This window comes from Gymnoscopelus braueri (genome assembly GCF_963280865.1).
Source record: "Gymnoscopelus braueri genome assembly, chromosome: 16".
Taxonomy (NCBI): Eukaryota; Metazoa; Chordata; class Actinopteri; order Myctophiformes; family Myctophidae; genus Gymnoscopelus; species Gymnoscopelus braueri.
The window spans coordinates 10,411,019-10,428,895 of NC_137616.1; the positions used below are offsets into that span (position 1 = coordinate 10,411,019).

Consider the following 17,877-nt stretch of genomic DNA (forward strand, 5'->3'; position numbering starts at 1 on the left):
TGGCTCCGATTGTCTTCTTCCTGTGGCAAGTTCTTCATCTGATAACGTGACTTTCCATTAGGCTCCAGGCTTAATCAGGCGCTGCCATAGCAACCCAAAGTTCGTCCTGACCTAAACCTGTAAAAAATGTCTCCTATCTAACATTGTTATTAAAATAGAAGGGCTAAACAGATATCAATATCATACATAAAATACATAGTTCTTCAGATCTATCAGTTGTGTTGGCCAATCAAGTAAGCTACTGGTTCTCCACATCGGGTCCAACGACTGCCACTGTCTGCCAGGGTCCCCAAATGGACCCTTAGGGGTCTTCCGCTTGTCCTTGTAGCAGCTAGTACAGCGGTGGGCAACTTTGATGATGGAGAGGGCCACTATATTTCCACACTCACTCCAGAGGGCCACATTGCATATACTGTCGGGCAGACACCTCTTATCTCCATACTTAATTCTATGTCACACAAAAGTAGCAAAAATAGCCGATCTACAAGCTGTGCGAAACTGCTAAACGAAACGAAAGCAAGCTTTTAAATGTTACTCATTTCAACCTTAGCACAAACCTAGACAATGATGACATGGTTGGTAACACAACTAACATACACAGATCTAAAAACAAGCTGTTCTTTTGACAAGCATCATTATGACAACGGTCACCTGCATGTCATACAGTCATCCCAGTCATCATCATTTACTACATGCCAATAAACCATACGTGACAACAAATGCTATGTCCTTTCCATCGCCAACTACCCTACAACATTTACACCTACTTACATCTACTATTACTCTTTCCCCAATAACCCAACACTGCTAACCACACAGAAATTGTTCACACGCTCAAAGGGCGCTTTTTTCTAGTTGAATGAAGCAGCAGAAAAGGGCAATGGCACTGCCCTGGAGAAGGGCCAGGAATAAGGTCAATAGGTGCAACTGAGACAGAATCTGCCTCCTCACAGAAGACAACACATCAGAGCAGCTGATGAAAGATGCTCACAATTCTAGACTGTGGTCAGGCGTGAATGCTGTATTATTTTTAGATCATTGACGATTTGCAGGTACTGTAGCTATTGTGTAATTATCCTTTGGCCAGTCTTTCTGGCTTCTCTCAGTAGTGTGTATTCTACTCTACTGTATATTGCGAACGCAACGGAAGGAATTACATTGTCACGCAACTCCTGAGATCACTTGCGTTTCATTTGGAGAGGATTGGTCCCCCCAACATATGGTTTTTGCATCAAAAGGTTACATTTTGAGCATTTGTGGCGCCCCCTATGGATCAAAGTGGAAAGTAAATGATGATGACTGGGATGACTGTATGACATGACATCTGAGAGAAATATAGCAGCTACAGTCAAAAATAACACATCTAAAAGCATCTACACGAGTTCATCTATTGGGATATCTAAGAATTCCATGTCATTTGTGCATATTTCAGGCCAGGTGGCAAGTTGAAAACGCCTTAGTTTGAGGACAGTTTTAGATCCACTTCTCTACAATTGCTCATTCCTTTCTATTCTTCTTATTGTTATTTTCGAGCTGCATTCGCTTCCCACGTTCGCCCGTCTTACTTGTGTTATACAACGCAAACTCCAGTGTTTATTTAACTCTAAAACCGTATAAAGGGACCCATAAATTAGGCATTAATAAAAAAGATCTTTACACTTCATTAACAATCTTGGCTTTACAGACACACCTGTCCAGGCTGTCCTGCACATTCAGAATTGATTGGGTGGACAAAAGAAGCATAATGTATAGGCCAGGGGTCCTCAACAGGCGGACCGCGGTCCATGACCGGACCGCGGGACACCTCTCTGTGGACCCTGGGAAAATTATAATTAAAAAAAAAACCGAAATAAAGTAACAAAAACGGGGGAAAAAGTACCCGAATCCGCCAAAATCCGCGAAAAAAATCGCAGGGGGGGGCACATGCACGCGCGCTCATGTCCGGACCCTAGCCTTATTCAAAAACGTATTTGTGGACCTTCAAGATTTGTTGTTGAGGACCCCTGGTATAGGCAGTAAAGGAAGAAATTTGCAAATAGAATGGGGTCGATCAGATGGCATCAGATGGGGCAGACAACTCTCTACAAAATGTGTGTGTATGTGCGTGTGCGTGTGCGTGTGCGTGTGCGTGTACGTGTGCGTGTGCGTGTGTGTGTGTGTGTGTGCGTGCACAAAGATTCCATCAATGAGCCAGCAAGTGTGTGGGTCCCAGATGGCTTCGTGTGGATCTGCAAACTCACACTGCAGCAGCAGCTACAGAGCGCATCAGCAGATCACAGTGCACACCCACATTCCTCATATTATCTACAGAAGCAGACATGTGCAGACAATTTTATTAAGTTTACAATATTTGAGTAATTTGAGTGATGAATGATTCATCTTGGATGGACAATTAGATACAGAAAAAGTTCACTGCAAGTTAAGCTCTGTCCCAGATTTTATATCTATAGGCCTATAGTAGATGTGTGAGTAAAGAAAATAAAGTAAAAGGCTGTTGATGCTCTGTAGGCTATATGAAAACATTTTCACAAATAATATAATAATTAGATAATAATTAGTATTATGTCAATGTAATTTCATCTCTTGAACTGCACACAAATATCGGTGGCCTTCACTAATTTCAATAAATAATTACATTCACAAGACATAGGCTACACTTGGCAGCTGACAATATTCTGTTTAAATCGCTTTAAATACACAGTAAAATCCTCTGTGTTAATGCATCCATTTGAAACTAAATGTAACCAAATGCACCCTTAATGGTCCATTTAAATGAACACCGAAGGTTTTACTGTGTACAGAATGCGTCACAGTGCTGAGTCTTGCGTTTTCCCTCCCTCGCCTATATAAGCCCAGCACTCCCCTCCTGCTGCAGTACTCATCTTCGGTCCTGCCAAGATGAGTTTCACGTTGGACCACCACCATGGCCAAAGTGGGTCGTACCGCAAGGCTCGGCCAGCCTCGGTATCCTCTAGCGGCTTCCACTCTCAGCAGCGCCGCCGCCCCACCTACAGCCAGCAGCCCCCTATGGACAGCCTGGAGAGCTATAACGGAGACATGAGGAGGAACGAGAAAGAGATTCTGCAGACTCTGAATGACCGCTTCGCCGGCTACATCGACACGGTCCGTAACCTGGAGATGCACAACAGGAACCTGGAGGCAGAGGCGGCCGCCCTGCGACAGAGCCTGGCCGGACGCGCATCGGTCGGGGAGCAATATGAGCGCGAGCTGGGCGACCTGAGGGGTCTGCTGCAGCAGCTGACCGGAGAAAAGGCGCGCACTCTCCTGGAGCACGAGCACCTGGAGGAGGACATCCAGCACCTGCGCGGAAGGCTCGAGGACGAAGCTCGCAACCGGGAGGAGACAGATGCCGCCGCACGGGCCATGAACAAGTACGTGGACGAGTGCCAACTCACCCGCTGCGAGTTGGACGAGAAGCTGCGTGCGCTGGAGGACGAAGCCGCGTTTCTGAAGAAGAATCACGAGGAAGAGGTGGCCGAGCTCCTTGCACAGATTCAGGGCGCACAGGTGAACTTCGAGGTGCGAGACTCACTCAAGGCGGACGTCACGAGCGCACTGCGGGAGATCCGGTCCCAGCTGGACACTCATGCCAGCAAGAGCGCAGTGCAGACCGAAGAATGATTTAAAGTGCGCATGGAGCGTCTGTCAGAAGCAGCGAGGTCTAACCAGGATGCAATCCATGGCACCCAAGAGGAGATCTCAGAGTATCGCCGTCAGCTCCAGAGCCGCACCATCGAGCTGGAGACTCTCCGCGGTACCAAGGACTCCTTGGAGAGGCAGTGCATGGAGAGCGAGGACAGGCACCATGGAGATCTCCACTCACTACAGGAGACCATCCATCAGCTGGACTCTGAGCTGAAGAGCACCAAGTGGGAGATGGCCAGTCAGCTGAGGGACTACCGGGAGCTCTTGAATGTGAAGATGGCTCTAGATATTGAGATCGCAGCTTACAGGAAGCTACTGGAGGGCGAGGAGAACCGATTTGTGTCAGGAGGCGATCCATACTCCTTCCTCGAAAGCAGGATCTCTGACCACTTGAAGTTGAAGGGAGATGAGATCTCTGATACAGTCATTGTGGAGGAGCAGACAGATGAGACCCAGGTCACTGAGGTGACAGAGGACGCAGATGAAGAAGAGGCAGAAGAAGTTAAAGAGCAAGGTGATGAAGCTGAGGAGGAAGAAGAGCAGGGCGAGAAAACCAAAGATGAGGCAGAGGAGAAGGAGGGAGAGGGTGAGGAAGAGGAGGATGACAAACGGGAAGAAGGAGAGGAAGAGGAGAAAAAGGGAGAGGAAGAGGAGGCAGGTGAGGAAGATGAAAAGTCTCCTGCAAAGGCTGCTTCTCCTCCATCCAAATCCCCCCCCAAAACCCCTCAGCCCAAATCTCCCACTGTCAAATCACCCGAATCTAAATCCCCGATGCCAAAATCCCCTGCCAAGTCGCCTGCTGTCAAATCCCCCGTAGAGGACGAATCCATGTCACCCGCATCCAAGTCCCCCGAGTCAAAATCCCCAGCAACGAAATCACCACCAGCAACATCACCTGCAGCCAAGTCGCCAGTGTCAAAGTCCCCACCCAGCAAATCCCCTGAATCCAAATCTCCCCCTCCCAAATCTCCTGTATCCAAAACTCCGGAACCAAAGTCCCCAGTCAAGGAAGAAGCCACACCCCCAGCTGCAAAAGACACCCCTAAGGAGGAGAAGAAAGTTGAGCCTCCTGCCCCTGTGAAGGAGGAGAAGAAGCAGGAGCCCAAAGACAAGAAGCCTGAGAGCAAGGCGGAAAACACAGGTGCGAAGTCAGAGGAATCCCCAAAGAAGGCAGATGCTCCCAAACCTGCTGCTCCCAGCAAGCCTGCAGAAGACAAGCCTGCCCCCAAAGACAGTCCCGCCCCTGCTAAGGATGAAAAGCCGTCCCCAGACTCCCCACCCAAAACAGAGGACAAAGTGGAAGTGAAGGCCGCCCACAAAGCAGAGCCAGAGAAGGAGACCAAGAAAGAGAAGAAACCAGAGGAGAAAAAGGAGGAGAAGAAGGCAGAAGAAGAGAAAGAGGAAGATGATGAAGCTGATGAGGAAAAAGAGCAGGGCGAGGAAACCAAAGATGAGGCAGAGGAGAAGGAGGGAGAGCATGAGGAAGAGAAGGCAGGTGAAGAAGATGAGAAGTCCAAGGCTCTTGCAAAGGCTGCTTCTCCTCCATCCAAATCTCCCCCCAAAACCCCTCAGCCCAAATCTCCCACTGTCAAATCACCCAAATCTAAATCACCCCAATCTAAGTCCCCTGCTGTCAAATCCCCCGTAGAGGACAAATCCATGTCACTCGCATCCAAGTCTTCTGAGTCAAAATATCCAGCACCGAAATCATCACCAGCAACATCGCCTGCAGCCAAGTCACCAGTGTCAGAGTCCCCACCCAGCAAATCCCCTGAATCCAAGTCTGCCCCTCCCAAATCCCCTCTTCCCAAAACTCCGGAACCAAAGTCCCCAGTCAAGGAAGAGGCCACACCCCAAGCTGCAAAAGACACCCCTAAGGAGGAGAAGACAGTTGAGCCTCCTATCTCTGTGAAGGAGGAGAAGAAGCAGGAGCCCAAAGACAAGGAGCCCGAGAGCAAGGCGGAAAAAACGGATGCGAAGTCAGAGGAATCTTCAAAGAAGGCAGATACTCCCAAACCTGCTGCTCCCAGCAAGCCTGCAGAAGACAAGCCTGCCCCCAAGGACAGTCCCGCCCCTGCTAAGGACGAGAAGCCGTCCCCACCCAAAACAGAGGACAAAGCAGAGGTGAAGGCCGCCCCTAAAGCAGAGCCAGAGAAGGAGACCAAGAAAGATGAGAAGAAACCAGAGGATAAAAAGGAGGAGAAGAAGGCAGGAGAAGAGAAAGAGGAAGGTGATGAAGCTGAGAAGGAAGAAGAGCAGGCAGAGGAAACCAAAGATGAGGCAGAGGAGAAGGAGGGAGAGGGTGAGGAAGAGGATGACAAAGGGGAAGAAGGAGAGGGTGAGGAGGCAGGTGAGGAAGATGATAAGTCCAAGTCTCCTGCAAAGGCTGCTTCTCCTCCATCCAAATCTCCTCCCAAAACCCCTCAGCCCAAATCTCCCACTGTCAAATCACCCAAATCTAAATCACCCCAATCTAAGTCCCCTGCTGTTAAATCCCCCGTAGAGGACAAATCCATGTCACCCGCATCCAAGTCCCCCGAGTCAAAATCCCCAGCGCCGAAATCACCACCAGCAACATCACCTGCAGCCAAGTCGCCAGTGTCAAAGTCCCCACCCAGCAAATCCCCTGAATCCAAATCTCCCCCTCCAAAATCCCCTCTTCCCAAAACTCCGGAACCAAAGTCCCCAGTCAAGGAAGAGGCCACACCCCAAGCTGCAAAAGACACCCCTAAGGAGGAGAAGACAGTTGAGCCTCCTATCTCTGTGAAGGAGGAGAAGAAGCAGGAGCCCAAAGACAAGGAGCCCGAGAGCAAGGCGGAAAAAACGGATGCGAAGTCAGAGGAATCTTCAAAGAAGGCAGATACTCCCAAACCTGCTGCTCCCAGCAAGCCTGCAGAAGACAAGCCTGCCCCCAAAGCCCCTGCTAAGGACGAGAAGCCGTCCCCATCCAAAACAGAGGACAATGCGGAAGTGAAGGCCGCCCCTAAAGCAGAGCCAGAGAAGGAGACCAAGAAAGAGGAGAAGAAACCAGAGAAGAAGAAGGCTGACAGTAAGGAGGCAAAAGACGGAGGGAAGACTGAGATGGCGGAGAAGTGAGACTACGAAAGCTGTGATCATTTCTAGGTGTTGATGACAGGAGGAGGTTGAGACGCCAAAGAACTTTAAGGGTGGGGCAGAAGGCTATTTGGCAGGACAGCAGATGTCCAAAGCAATGCAGAGTGACAGTATGTATGTAAGCAATAGTTATTCTCTAGCAAATACTATATATGAATATATGTATATATGAATGTATATTTATTGAGATCTAAATGTCTATATTATATTTACAGATATATAGGTAAGAAAGACTTGAACTTGCTCTCTGCACACCTTATTGCAGTTTCTGCTGATGGCTGAACTGCACCGTTTCACTCTCCTGTCTGTAATGCTAGGACAAAGATGACTGTGCTATGTATAAACTGTTGAGAATATGGAAAACAGATGTGTTGTGTAATGTAATTGTAAATAAATAAAGCTAAAGAAATAAAAATGACTTTGTTGTAGCTTCTAAAGACATTAGATAACTAAACACTACAATCAAACACACGATGCATTTTAAATAGCATAAAAATTACATTTTCCCCTGAGTTAATCACCTAGTTGAATGTAAGCTGAAGAAAGGCTGGTCAAAAAGCAAGAAAATACGAGAAAATCCTCAAGGAAAACGTCAGATCTGACAAGTTGTGGTCAAAATGTTTTTTTTGGCCAAAATGTTGAATATTTCACCGGAAGGAAAACATTTTTTAGTTACTCCGCTGCACCCTCTACAGATCCGGTCAATGGATTTTTTTCTATTGACAAGAACTGTAGAGGGCACAGCGGAGTAACTGGGCGCATTGGCTCGAAAGTCCCAGCCTTAAGGAGAACTCCTTCAGGCTATGGACCAGAGCTAAGCGTTCCCCACGGTGCTGAACCTTTATATACCTGAATGCCCCCGGCATCAGTGGTGGAAGAAGTACTCAGATATTTTACATAAGTAAAAGTAGCAATACACCACAATATAAAAATGGTCTGTCACAAGTAAAAGGCCTGTGTTCAAAATGTTACTTGAGTACAAGTACAAAAGTATTGGCATCAAAATATACTTAACGTAACAAAAGTAAAAGTACTAAAATGTTTGAAAATAGCTGATCTACAAGCTCACAACGCGTCGCGATGCGACGCGTTGTGTGCTTTAGCTATTTTCAAATAGCCTAGGTATAAAATAGGGCTAAAGTGGTTATTGTATGTTTTATACTATGATCATTTATATCTGCAAAGTAACTAGTAACTAATTCTGAATTGATTGATTCTGAATTGAATGTTAATACCCACATTAATCATGTTACCAAGATTGCCTTCTTTCATCTTAGAAATATTGCACGAATTAGAGCCTATCTGTCGTTGGACGATGCAAAAACGTTGATCCACGCTTTTGTTTTCTCTCGGCTTGATTACTGCAATGCACTTTTCTCTGGCCTGCCAAAGAAAACAACTGACAGATTACAACTTGTTCAAAATGTGGCAGCGAGAGTTTGAACTAAAACTAAGATGAGAGAACATATTACTCCAGTTCTAGCTTCACTACACTGGCTCCCGGTTGATTTTACTAGTTTATAAAGCTCTAAATGGTCTGGCACCTTCCTACTGTGGTGTATCAGTATTCAAGACTGATGAATATGAAATTATTATGATATTAATATATTATAAACACAAACCATTAAAGTGTCTAATAACAACAGGAGACCCAAACGTCACTAGGCTATTTGGGAAGATTCTAGTGACTGCCAGCTGCAGTGAATTGGTCAAGGTAACACTTCCAAATGTGGTGTGAATCCAGAATACCACACCCCCAGCGCTTGGTTCTCACAAAGCGCATTCTAATATTAGGCAAGAGTGCCTGTTTGACACTAGAACAGTTGCCCTTTTCAGTCGAGCCAGCCGAGATAAGTTAAAACAAACTTATAAAACGTATACTAATCTTTTCTAAATTCACAGTTAGATAGGACTAAGTTTTAGTAAAATAGGGCCGAGGGAAAACCCTTTAGTGGGATAGAATGATCACTCTGTGTCTAAGTCCGAGGTTAATGACGGCATCATTGTTAAAGGGATTTTGACACTCTTTCCAGAGAGCTCCGACAGTTGGAGCAGAGCGCTTTTCTTTTAAGTAACTTTAATCATCTAGATCATTCATACAACGTCGGACATGTTAAGGTTTAGACTTATTTCAAAGCTAATAAAATGTTGTATAATAACGTTATAACGGGAGCATATGGAAAAGTACAGTCTTATAGATAAGGTTTAAGGGAAGGATGTCATGTGTTCAGATCAAGGCAGACGTTAAATCAGTGCCCTGAGAGAAGGAGGCGGGTCAAGCATTGTTTAGACAAGGAGCCTATTTGTGATTGACAGTCACAGACAGCAGGTAGTTTATTTATACTAAACTGTCTGTATATAATGGCTCGCATTGGAAGCAAACAGGACTCTGTGTTTTTGGGCTACACACAGATGTCGCGTCCAACAGGATAAAATGGATCTATGGACTATGCACTGTACGTCGAATTGACTTGTATGTATGGGATGCTGAGAACTCTGACAATAAAATGGGATTGTTAAGAAAGGAAAGCTCCGGTCTCTGAACGATGACTCTTTATTCACCGCCTCCGGAAATGGATCCGTATTTCTGCCGGTTCCCTTATGACTCAGATACCACACTACCTCTATGACTGCCTGCCTATTATGTTCCAAACCGCCCCCTCAGGTCTTCAAGTGCTGACCTGCTCGAGGTGCCTACAATGACATATAAAAAACACGGTGAAGCAGCATTCTGCTTCTACGGGCCGACAGCGTGGAATAAACTCCCATTACACCTACAGTGTAGTGTTGTTTTATGCTTTTCTTTTTTGCTTTATTGTTAAATTAGTTGTACTTTTCTGTAATTGTATTCTTGCTCTGTAAAGCACTTTAAGCTGCATTTCATGTCATGAAAGGTGCTATACAAATTACGTTCATTATTCAAATAATTGTAGTGAAAGTGACAATATTAGCCTCTGTGATGTAGTGGAGTAAAAGTAAAAGTATTGAAATTGGAAATACTCCAGTAAAGTAAGAGTACCCCAAAATTGTACTTAAGTACAGTAGCCTACTTGAGTTAATGTACTTAGTTACTTAGTTTACACCATTGCCCGGTATCAAGCAGGAGCGGTCCCTGGTCTTGATTGGTCAGCTGGTGCCACCTGGCGGCGGTTAAATGCAACATTCAACCGTAAACAACTCTCTACTCAGCCAAAGAGATTGTGACGAGCTAGTGACGATGACGTCACTTAACCATAACAAATTGAATTTGTTCAATGAATTTGAATTGTAATAATTATTTTTGTTTTACTTGAATAAAAACAATATTAATCATTGAACTAAAACAACATGTAACACAGTGATGTACTTCCATCACCTGTGTATTGTTACGACCCTGGGGTCTTTGTACCATATATGGACATAGGAATGTAGGTCTGTGTAACCTTCTTTTCCCTGGTGTGAGGTGATCTGCTGAGAGTGATGTGTGACAGGTGTGTGAGCTGAGGGAGTGGCAGAGGAGTGAGTGAGTGAGTGAATGAGTGAATGATTGAGAAACTAGGCGGTGACCAGGAGGTGATTGGTCCCAGGCTGGTGTGGGACGAGGATAAAACGCCAGCTCTTCTCAACGCCAGGTGTACTGTCCTCCCTATTCACTCCCATTGAGGACTGCCAGCAACCAACACCACACATTTTGTGTTCTCTGTATTACATCCCTGAACTTATAATATGATTTAAACAGCGGGGTTTTGGTAAGGGTGGGGGGGGTTCATTATTTTGGGTTCCCTTTTTGCTTGTGTTTTGAGGAGTAGGAGTTAGGTTAGTGATTGTATTTTGGTTTGTTACTTTGGGTAGTTTTAGGTTGTAAAGTTTAGTTGTTGATCATTATTTCATAACAATTCACCCACCCTGAAGAAATTAAATGTAATAAAAACCCATTGTTTGGCTGAAGCCTTGCTTGCTGGTGGTTCCTTGGGAGGTTTTCAAGAGGGGGTCCCACGTCATCATGTTGCACCTCAGTTCCCAGTCTGACCGTAACAGTATTAACAACAACTTATACCACTGACTGACAGCCAGTGGTGGAAAGTAACTAAGTTGATTTACTTAAATACTGTACTTAAGTACAATTATGAGGTCATTTTACTTTACTGGAGTAGTTCCAATTTTTGGGCTTTTACTCCACTACATCTCAGAGTCAAATGTTGTACTTTTTACTCCACTACAATTATTAGAAAACTTAAATTAGTTACTAGTTACTTTGTAGATTTGGATTATTATTACAAAACATACATTAACAACACATTGATTGCCAAGACCCAAAGACCAAGGAGATATGATTTTTCGAAGATCTAGACTCCCATCCACTTCCTTGTTAACTTAAAACTCAAAAAGTCTGTATCTCGGCTCCTGAGTACTTTTTTTGTTCAATGAAAAATCTCTGGCAATAAACTGCAAAAAATCTGAAATAACTCTGGCAATCAACCACTTCAGCCCTATTTAAACTTTGGCCATTTGAAAATATCCTATCTACAGGCTCACAACACGTCACGATGCGACGTAGATCTGCTATTTTCAAACGTTTTTTATACATTTGAAACCTGTGACATGGGACATTCTGCACAATGAGTAATTTCTACTTTTGGTACTTTAAGTACATTTTGATACCAATACTTTTGTACATTTACTCAAGTAAATTTGGAATTCTGGACTTTTACTTGTGTTAGAGTATTTCTACATTGCAGTATTGATACTTTTACTTAAGTACAAAATGTTAGTACCTTTTCCACCACTGTTGACATCTTGTGTTAGAGCACATTCAAGACAGCCATTATGCAACCGTTTAACAACTTCTGTAGCTACTGTCATGTAATGACTAGTTAATCAGATCCATTTCTTTTAGCATTGTGTACCTCTCTGGGTCAGTAGCAGCTGGTTGGTTAGAATGTATAGTTCCAAGGAAGATGGGGATGTTAAATATGCAGGTAGGCTATTGGCTAGTTAGATCACATGACGAGAACATGAAAATGTAGAAGACAGAAGAGATTATAGTTGAGTTGTCTCCCTTCAAGGCTTTCTATCAGATTGATTTGATTCATTTTACCACTCCAAATACTCCTTTCAACCTTTTTTATTATATATTCCACTCCTCCTGTCCCTTTTTATTAAGGTTCAAATGTTATTTTTAATGTCACATACAGTAATATATACTACAGCATGGTAGCAACATTGGAAGCAGTGAATTTCTTGTGATTTGAGCTTCCCAAAAGTTTTGATAACACTAGAATAAAATAACATTTGTAATAGTAGTAATAATCCTATATATTAATGTAGCTAAATAGTGCAGTAAGGTTGATCAAGCAGGTTGGACACATAAAAACAATATTAGAAATCGTTCTGCAGTCCTTATGTTTTATCTCTAGCAAAGAAATACAGAGCAGTATATTTGCACTGCAGATAGAAGCTCTGTAAATAGCTCTCCAAAAATAGCCGATCTACAAGTTCACATGGATGCTGGGGTTCAAGTGGTTAAAGCATACAGACCTGGGACCAGGTCAGCAGGGGTATAGTCAAGCTGACCTAAGCCATCCCAGATGGCTTCGAGTGGATCTGCAAACTCACACTGCAGCAGTAGCTACAGAGCGCATCAGCAGAACACAGTGCACACCCACATGCCTCACCTAATCTACAGAAGCAGACCTGTACAGAAAAATACATTGAGTTTAAAATATTTGAGTCATGAATGATTCATCTTGGATGGACAATTAGATACACGAAAAGTTCACTGCAAGTCAAGCTCTGTCCCAGATTTAACATCGATAGGCCTATAGTAGATTTGAGAATTAAAAAAAAGAGTGAGGCTCACTAGGCTATATGAAAACATTTTCACAACTTATATAATAATTAGATAATAATTAGTATTATGTCAATGTAATTTCATCCCTTGAACTGCACACAAACATCCCTGGCCTCAACCTTCACTAATTTCAATAAATAATTACATTCACAAGACATAGGCTACACTTGGGCCGTGCACTGACAATATTCTGTCTAAGTCGCTTTAAATACACAATAAAATCCTCTGTGTTAATGCATCCATTTGGAACAAAATGTAACCAAATGCACCCTTAATGGTCCATTTAAATGAACACCAAAGGTTTTACTGTGTATAGGATGCGTCACAGTGCTGAGTCTTGCTTTTTCCCTCCCTTGCCTATATAAGCCCAGCACTCGCCTCCTGCTGCAGTACTCATCTTCGGTCCTGCCAAGATGAGTTTCACGTTGGACCACCACCATGGCCAAAGTGGGTCGTACCGCAAGCCTCGGCCGGCCTCGGTATCCTCAAGCGGCTTCCACTCTCAGCAGCGCCGCCGCCCCACCTACAGCCAGCAGTCCCCTATGGACAGCCTGGAGAGCTATAACGGAGGCATGAGGAGGAACGAGAAAGAGATTCTGCAGACTCTGAACGACCGCTTCGCCGGCTACATCGACACGGTCCGTAACCTGGAGATGCACAACAGGAATCTGGAGGCAGAGGCGGCCGCCCTGCGACAGAGCCTGGCCGGACGCGCATCGGTCGGGGAGCACTATGAGCGCGAGCTGGGCGACCTGAGGGGTCTGCTGCAGCAGCTGAACGGAGAGAAGGCGCGCACTCTTCTGGAGGACGAGCACCTGGAGGAGGACATCCAGCACCTGCGGGGAAGGCTCGAGGGCGAAGCACGCAACCGGGAGGAGACAGATGCCGCCGCACGGGCCATGAACAAGTATGTGGACGAGTGCCAACTCACGCGCTGCGAGTTGGACGAGAAGCTGCATGCGCTGGAGGACAAAGCCGCATTTCTGAAGAAGAATCACGAGGAAGAGGTGGCCGAGCTCCTCGCGCAGATTCAGGGCGCACAGGTGAACTTCGAGGTGCGAGACTCGCTGAAGACGGACGTCACGAGCACACTGCGGGAGATCCGCTCCCAGCTGGACACTCATGCCAGCAAGAGCGCAGTGCAGACCGAAGAATGGTTTAAAGTGCGCATGGAGCGTCTGTCAGAAGCAGCGAGGTCTAACCAGGATGCAATCCGAGGCACCCAGGAGGAAATCTCTGAGTACCGCCGTCAGCTCCAAAGCCGTACCATCGAGATGGAGACTCTCCGTGGTACCAAGGACTCCTTGGAGAGGCAGTGCATGGAGAGCGAGGACAGGCACCATGGAGATCTCCACTCACTACAGGAGACCATCCATCAGCTGGACTCTGAGCTGAAGAGCACCAAGTGGGAGATGGCCAGTCAGCTGAGGGACTACCGGGAGCTCCTGAATGTGAAGATGGCTCTAGATATTGAGATCGCAGCTTACAGGAAGCTACTGGAGGGCGAGGAGAACCGATTTGTGTCAGGAGAAGATCCATACTCCTTCCTCGAAAGCAGGATGTCTGACCACTTGAAGTTGAAGGGAGATGAGATCTCTGATACAGTCATTGTGGAGGAGCAGACAGATGAGACCCAGGTCACTGAGGTGACAGAGGAGGCCGATGAAGAAGAGGCAGAAGAAGTTAAAGAGGAAGATAATGAAGCTGAGGAGGAAGAAGAGCAGGCCGAGGAAACCAAAGATGAGGCAGAGGAGAAGGAGGAAGAGGGTAAAGAAGAGGAGGATGACAAAGGGGAAGAAGGAGAGGAAGTGGAGGAAAAGGTAGAAGAAGAGGAGGCAGGTGAGGAAGATGAGAAGTCCAAGTCTCCTGCAAAGGCTGCTTCTCCTCCATCCAAATCTCCCCCAAAAAACCCTCAGCCCAAATCTCCCACTGTCAAATCACCCAAATCTAAATCACCTCAATCTAAATCCCCGATGCCAAAATCCACGATGCCAAAATCCCCCGTAGAGGACGAATCCATGTCACCCGCATCCAAGTCCCCAGAGTCAAAATCCCCAGCACCAAAATCACCACCAGCAAAATCACCTGCAGCCAAGTCGCCAGTGTCAGAGTCCCCACCCAGCAAATCCCCTGAATCCAAATCTCCCCCTCCCAAATCCCCTCTTCCCAAAACTCCAGAACCAAAGTCCCCAGTCGAGGAAAAAGCCACACCCCCAGCTGCAGAAGACACCCCTAAGGAGGGGAAAGTTGAGCCTCCTACCCCTGTGAAGGAGGAGAAGAAGCAGGAGCCCAAAGACAAAGAGCCCGAGAGCCAGGCGGAAATAACGGATGTAAAGTCAGAGGAATCCCCAAAGAAGGAAGACACTCCAAAACATGCTGCTCCCAGCAAGCCTGCAGAAGACAAGCCTGCCCCCAAAGACAGTCCCGCCCCTGCTAAGGACGAGAAGCCGTCCCCACCCAAAACAGAGGACAAAGCGGAAGTGAAGGACACCCCTAAAGCAGAGCCAGAGAAGGAGACCAAAAAAGAGGAGAAGATACCAGAGGAGACAAAGGAGGAGAAGAAGGCAGAAGGAGTTAAAGAGGAAGGTGATGAAGCTGAGGAGGAAGAAGAGCAGGCCGAGGAAACCAAATATGAGGCAGAGGAGAAGGAGGGAGAGGGTGAGAAGTCCAAGTCTCCTGCAAACGCTGCTTCTCCTCCATCCAAATCTCCCCCCAAAACCCCTCAGCCCAAATCTCCCACTGTCAAATCACCCGAATCTAAATCACCTCAATCTAAATCCCCGATGCCAAAATCCCCTGCTGTCAAATCCCCTGTAGAGGACAAATCCATGTCACCCGCATTCAAGTCCCCCGAGTCAAAATCCCCAGCACCGGAATCACCACAAGCAACATCACCTGCAGCCAAGTCGCCAGTGTCAAAGTCCCCACCCAGCAAATCCCCTGAATCCAAATCTCCCCCTCCCAAATCCCCTCTTTCCAAAACTCCGGAACCTAAGTCCCCAGCCAAGGAAAAGGCCACACCCCCAGCTGCAAAAGACACCCCTACTAAGGAGGAGAAGAAAGTTGAGCCTCCTGTCCCTGTGAAGGAGGAGAAGAAGCAGGAGCCCAAAGACAAGGAGCCCAAGAGCAAGGCGGAAAAAGCGGATGCAAAGTCAGAGAAATCTCCAAAGAAGGCAGATGCTCCCAAACCTGCTGCTCCCAGCAAGCCTGCAGAAGACAAGCCTGCCCCCAAAGACAGTCCCACCCCTGCTAAGGATGAGAAGCCGTCCCCACCCAAAACAGAGGACAAAGCGGAAGTGAAGGCCGCCCCTAAAGTAGAGCCAGAGAAGGAGACCAAGAAAGAGGAGAAGAAACAAGAGGAGAAAAAGGAGGAGAAGGCAGAAGAAGTTAAAGAGGAAGGTGATGAAGCTGAGGAGGAAAAAGAGCAGGCAGAGGAAACCAAAGATGAGGCAGAGGAGAAGGAGGGAGAGGGTGAGGAAGAGAAGATAGGTGAGGAAGATGAGAAGTCCAAGTCTCCTGCCAAGGCTGCTTCTCCTCCATCCAAATCTCCCCCCAAAACCCCTCAGCCCAAATCTCCTACTGTCAAATCACCTGAATCTAAATCACCTCAATCTAAATCCCCGATGCCAAAATCTCCTGCCAAGTCCCCTGCTGTCAAATCCCCCGTAGAGGACAAATCCATGTCACCCGCATCCAAGTCCCCCGAGTCAAAATCCCCAGCACAGAAATCACCACCAGCAAAATCACCTGCAGCCAAGTCGCCAGTGTCAGAATCCCCACCCAGCAAATCCCCTGAATCCAAATCTCCCCCTCCCAAATCCCCTCTTCCCAAAACCCCGGAACCAGAGTCGCCAGTCAAGGAAAAGGCCACACCCCCAGCTGCAAAAGACACCCCTAAGGAGGAGAAGAAAGTTGAGCCTCCTGCCCCTGTGAAGGAGGAGAAGCTGGAGCCCAAAGACAAGGAGCCTGAGAGCAAGGCGGGAAAAAATGATGCGAAGGAGAGCAAGTCAGAGGAATCCCCAAAGAAGGAAAACGCTCCCAAACCTGCTGCTCCCAGCAAGCCTGCAGAAGACAAGCCTGCCCCCAAAGACAGTCCCGCCCTTGCTAAGGACGAGAAGCCGTCCCCACCTAAAACAGAGGACAAAGTGCAAGTGAAGGCCGCCCCTAAAGCAGAGCCAGAGAAGGAGACCAAGAAAGAGGAGAAGAAACCTGAGGAGAAACCTGAGGAGAAGAAGGCTGACAGCAAGGAGGCAAAAGACAGAGGGAAGACTGAGAAGGTGGTGGAGTCCTCCGGCACAGAGTCCAAGGAGAGCAAGGATGAGAAGGTCAAGAAGTGAGACTACGAAAGCTGTGATCATTTCCAGGGTGGGCAGAAGGGGCTATTTGGCGGCCAGCAGATGTCCAAAGCAAAGCGGGTGACAGTATGTTTGTAAGCAATAGGGATTCTCTAGCAAATACTATTTATGAATATATATATATATATATATATATATATATATATATATATATATATATATATATATATATATATATATGTATATATATATATATATATATATGTATATTTATTGAGATCTAAATGTCTATATTATATTTACAGATATATAGGTAAGAAAGACTTGAACTTGCTCTCTGCGCACCTTATTGCAGTTTCTGCTGATGGCTGAACTGCACCATTTCACTATCCTGTCTGTAATGCTAGGACAAAGATGACTGTGCTATGTACTGTATAAACTGTTGAGAATATGCAAAACAGATGAATAAAGGAAAATAATTCATTTTTGTTGACTTTGTTGTTGCTTCTAAAGACATGCTTACTAAACGCTACAATCAAACATACAATAAGGCATTTTAAATAGCATAAAAATGACATTTTCCCCTAACCTATTAGTCACCTAGTTGATCTTTAGTTGAAGAAAGGCTGGTTAAAAAGCAAGAAAATACAATAAAATCCTCAAGGATAATGTCAAATCTGACAAGTTGTAGTCAAAAGCCTGCAGGGCTGTGATCAAAACTGTAGATTCGGTTTGGATTTGGATGATGATGATGATGATGATGATGATGATGATGATGATGATGATGATGATGATGATCAGTGGTGGAAAAAGTACTCAATTTGTTTACTTAAAGGGCAAGACCACTTTGGTAGAGGTTTGGGTTGTGTATTTACCTTGCCATGATGTAACTCCAAAGGTGGACAAGAAATTAAAAATAATTGCTCCATTGATTAGAAATTGATAATTCAAAATATGCTCCTCATTGACTTA

The 17,877-nt window shown here is 45.8% G+C and overlaps 2 protein-coding genes and 1 pseudogene across 3 annotated transcripts; all 3 read left to right on the forward strand.

The window, feature by feature from the left end:
- Window positions 1-2,898: 2,898 nt before the first annotated feature.
- On the forward strand, window positions 2,899-6,762 carry LOC308102800 (annotated as a pseudogene). The gene is made up of 2 exons: window positions 2,899-4,578; window positions 5,353-6,762. The product of its transcript is annotated as an uncharacterized misc_RNA (transcript).
- Window positions 6,763-13,023: 6,261 nt separating this feature from the next.
- LOC308102801 (uncharacterized protein) lies at window positions 13,024-16,947 on the forward strand (the record flags this gene model as incomplete). Its single annotated transcript, XM_080452655.1, has 2 exons — window positions 13,024-14,430; window positions 16,039-16,947. The coding sequence occupies 2 exons, from the start codon at window positions 13,024-13,026 to the stop codon at window positions 16,945-16,947; spliced, it is 2,316 nt and encodes a 771-aa protein (XP_080308781.1).
- Window positions 14,599-15,942, forward strand: LOC308103798 (uncharacterized protein; the record flags this gene model as incomplete). Its single annotated transcript, XM_080453971.1, has 1 exon — window positions 14,599-15,942. A coding segment is annotated over one exon (1,344 nt), but the record flags the coding sequence as incomplete, so codon positions are not given.
- Window positions 16,948-17,877: the final 930 nt, after the last annotated feature.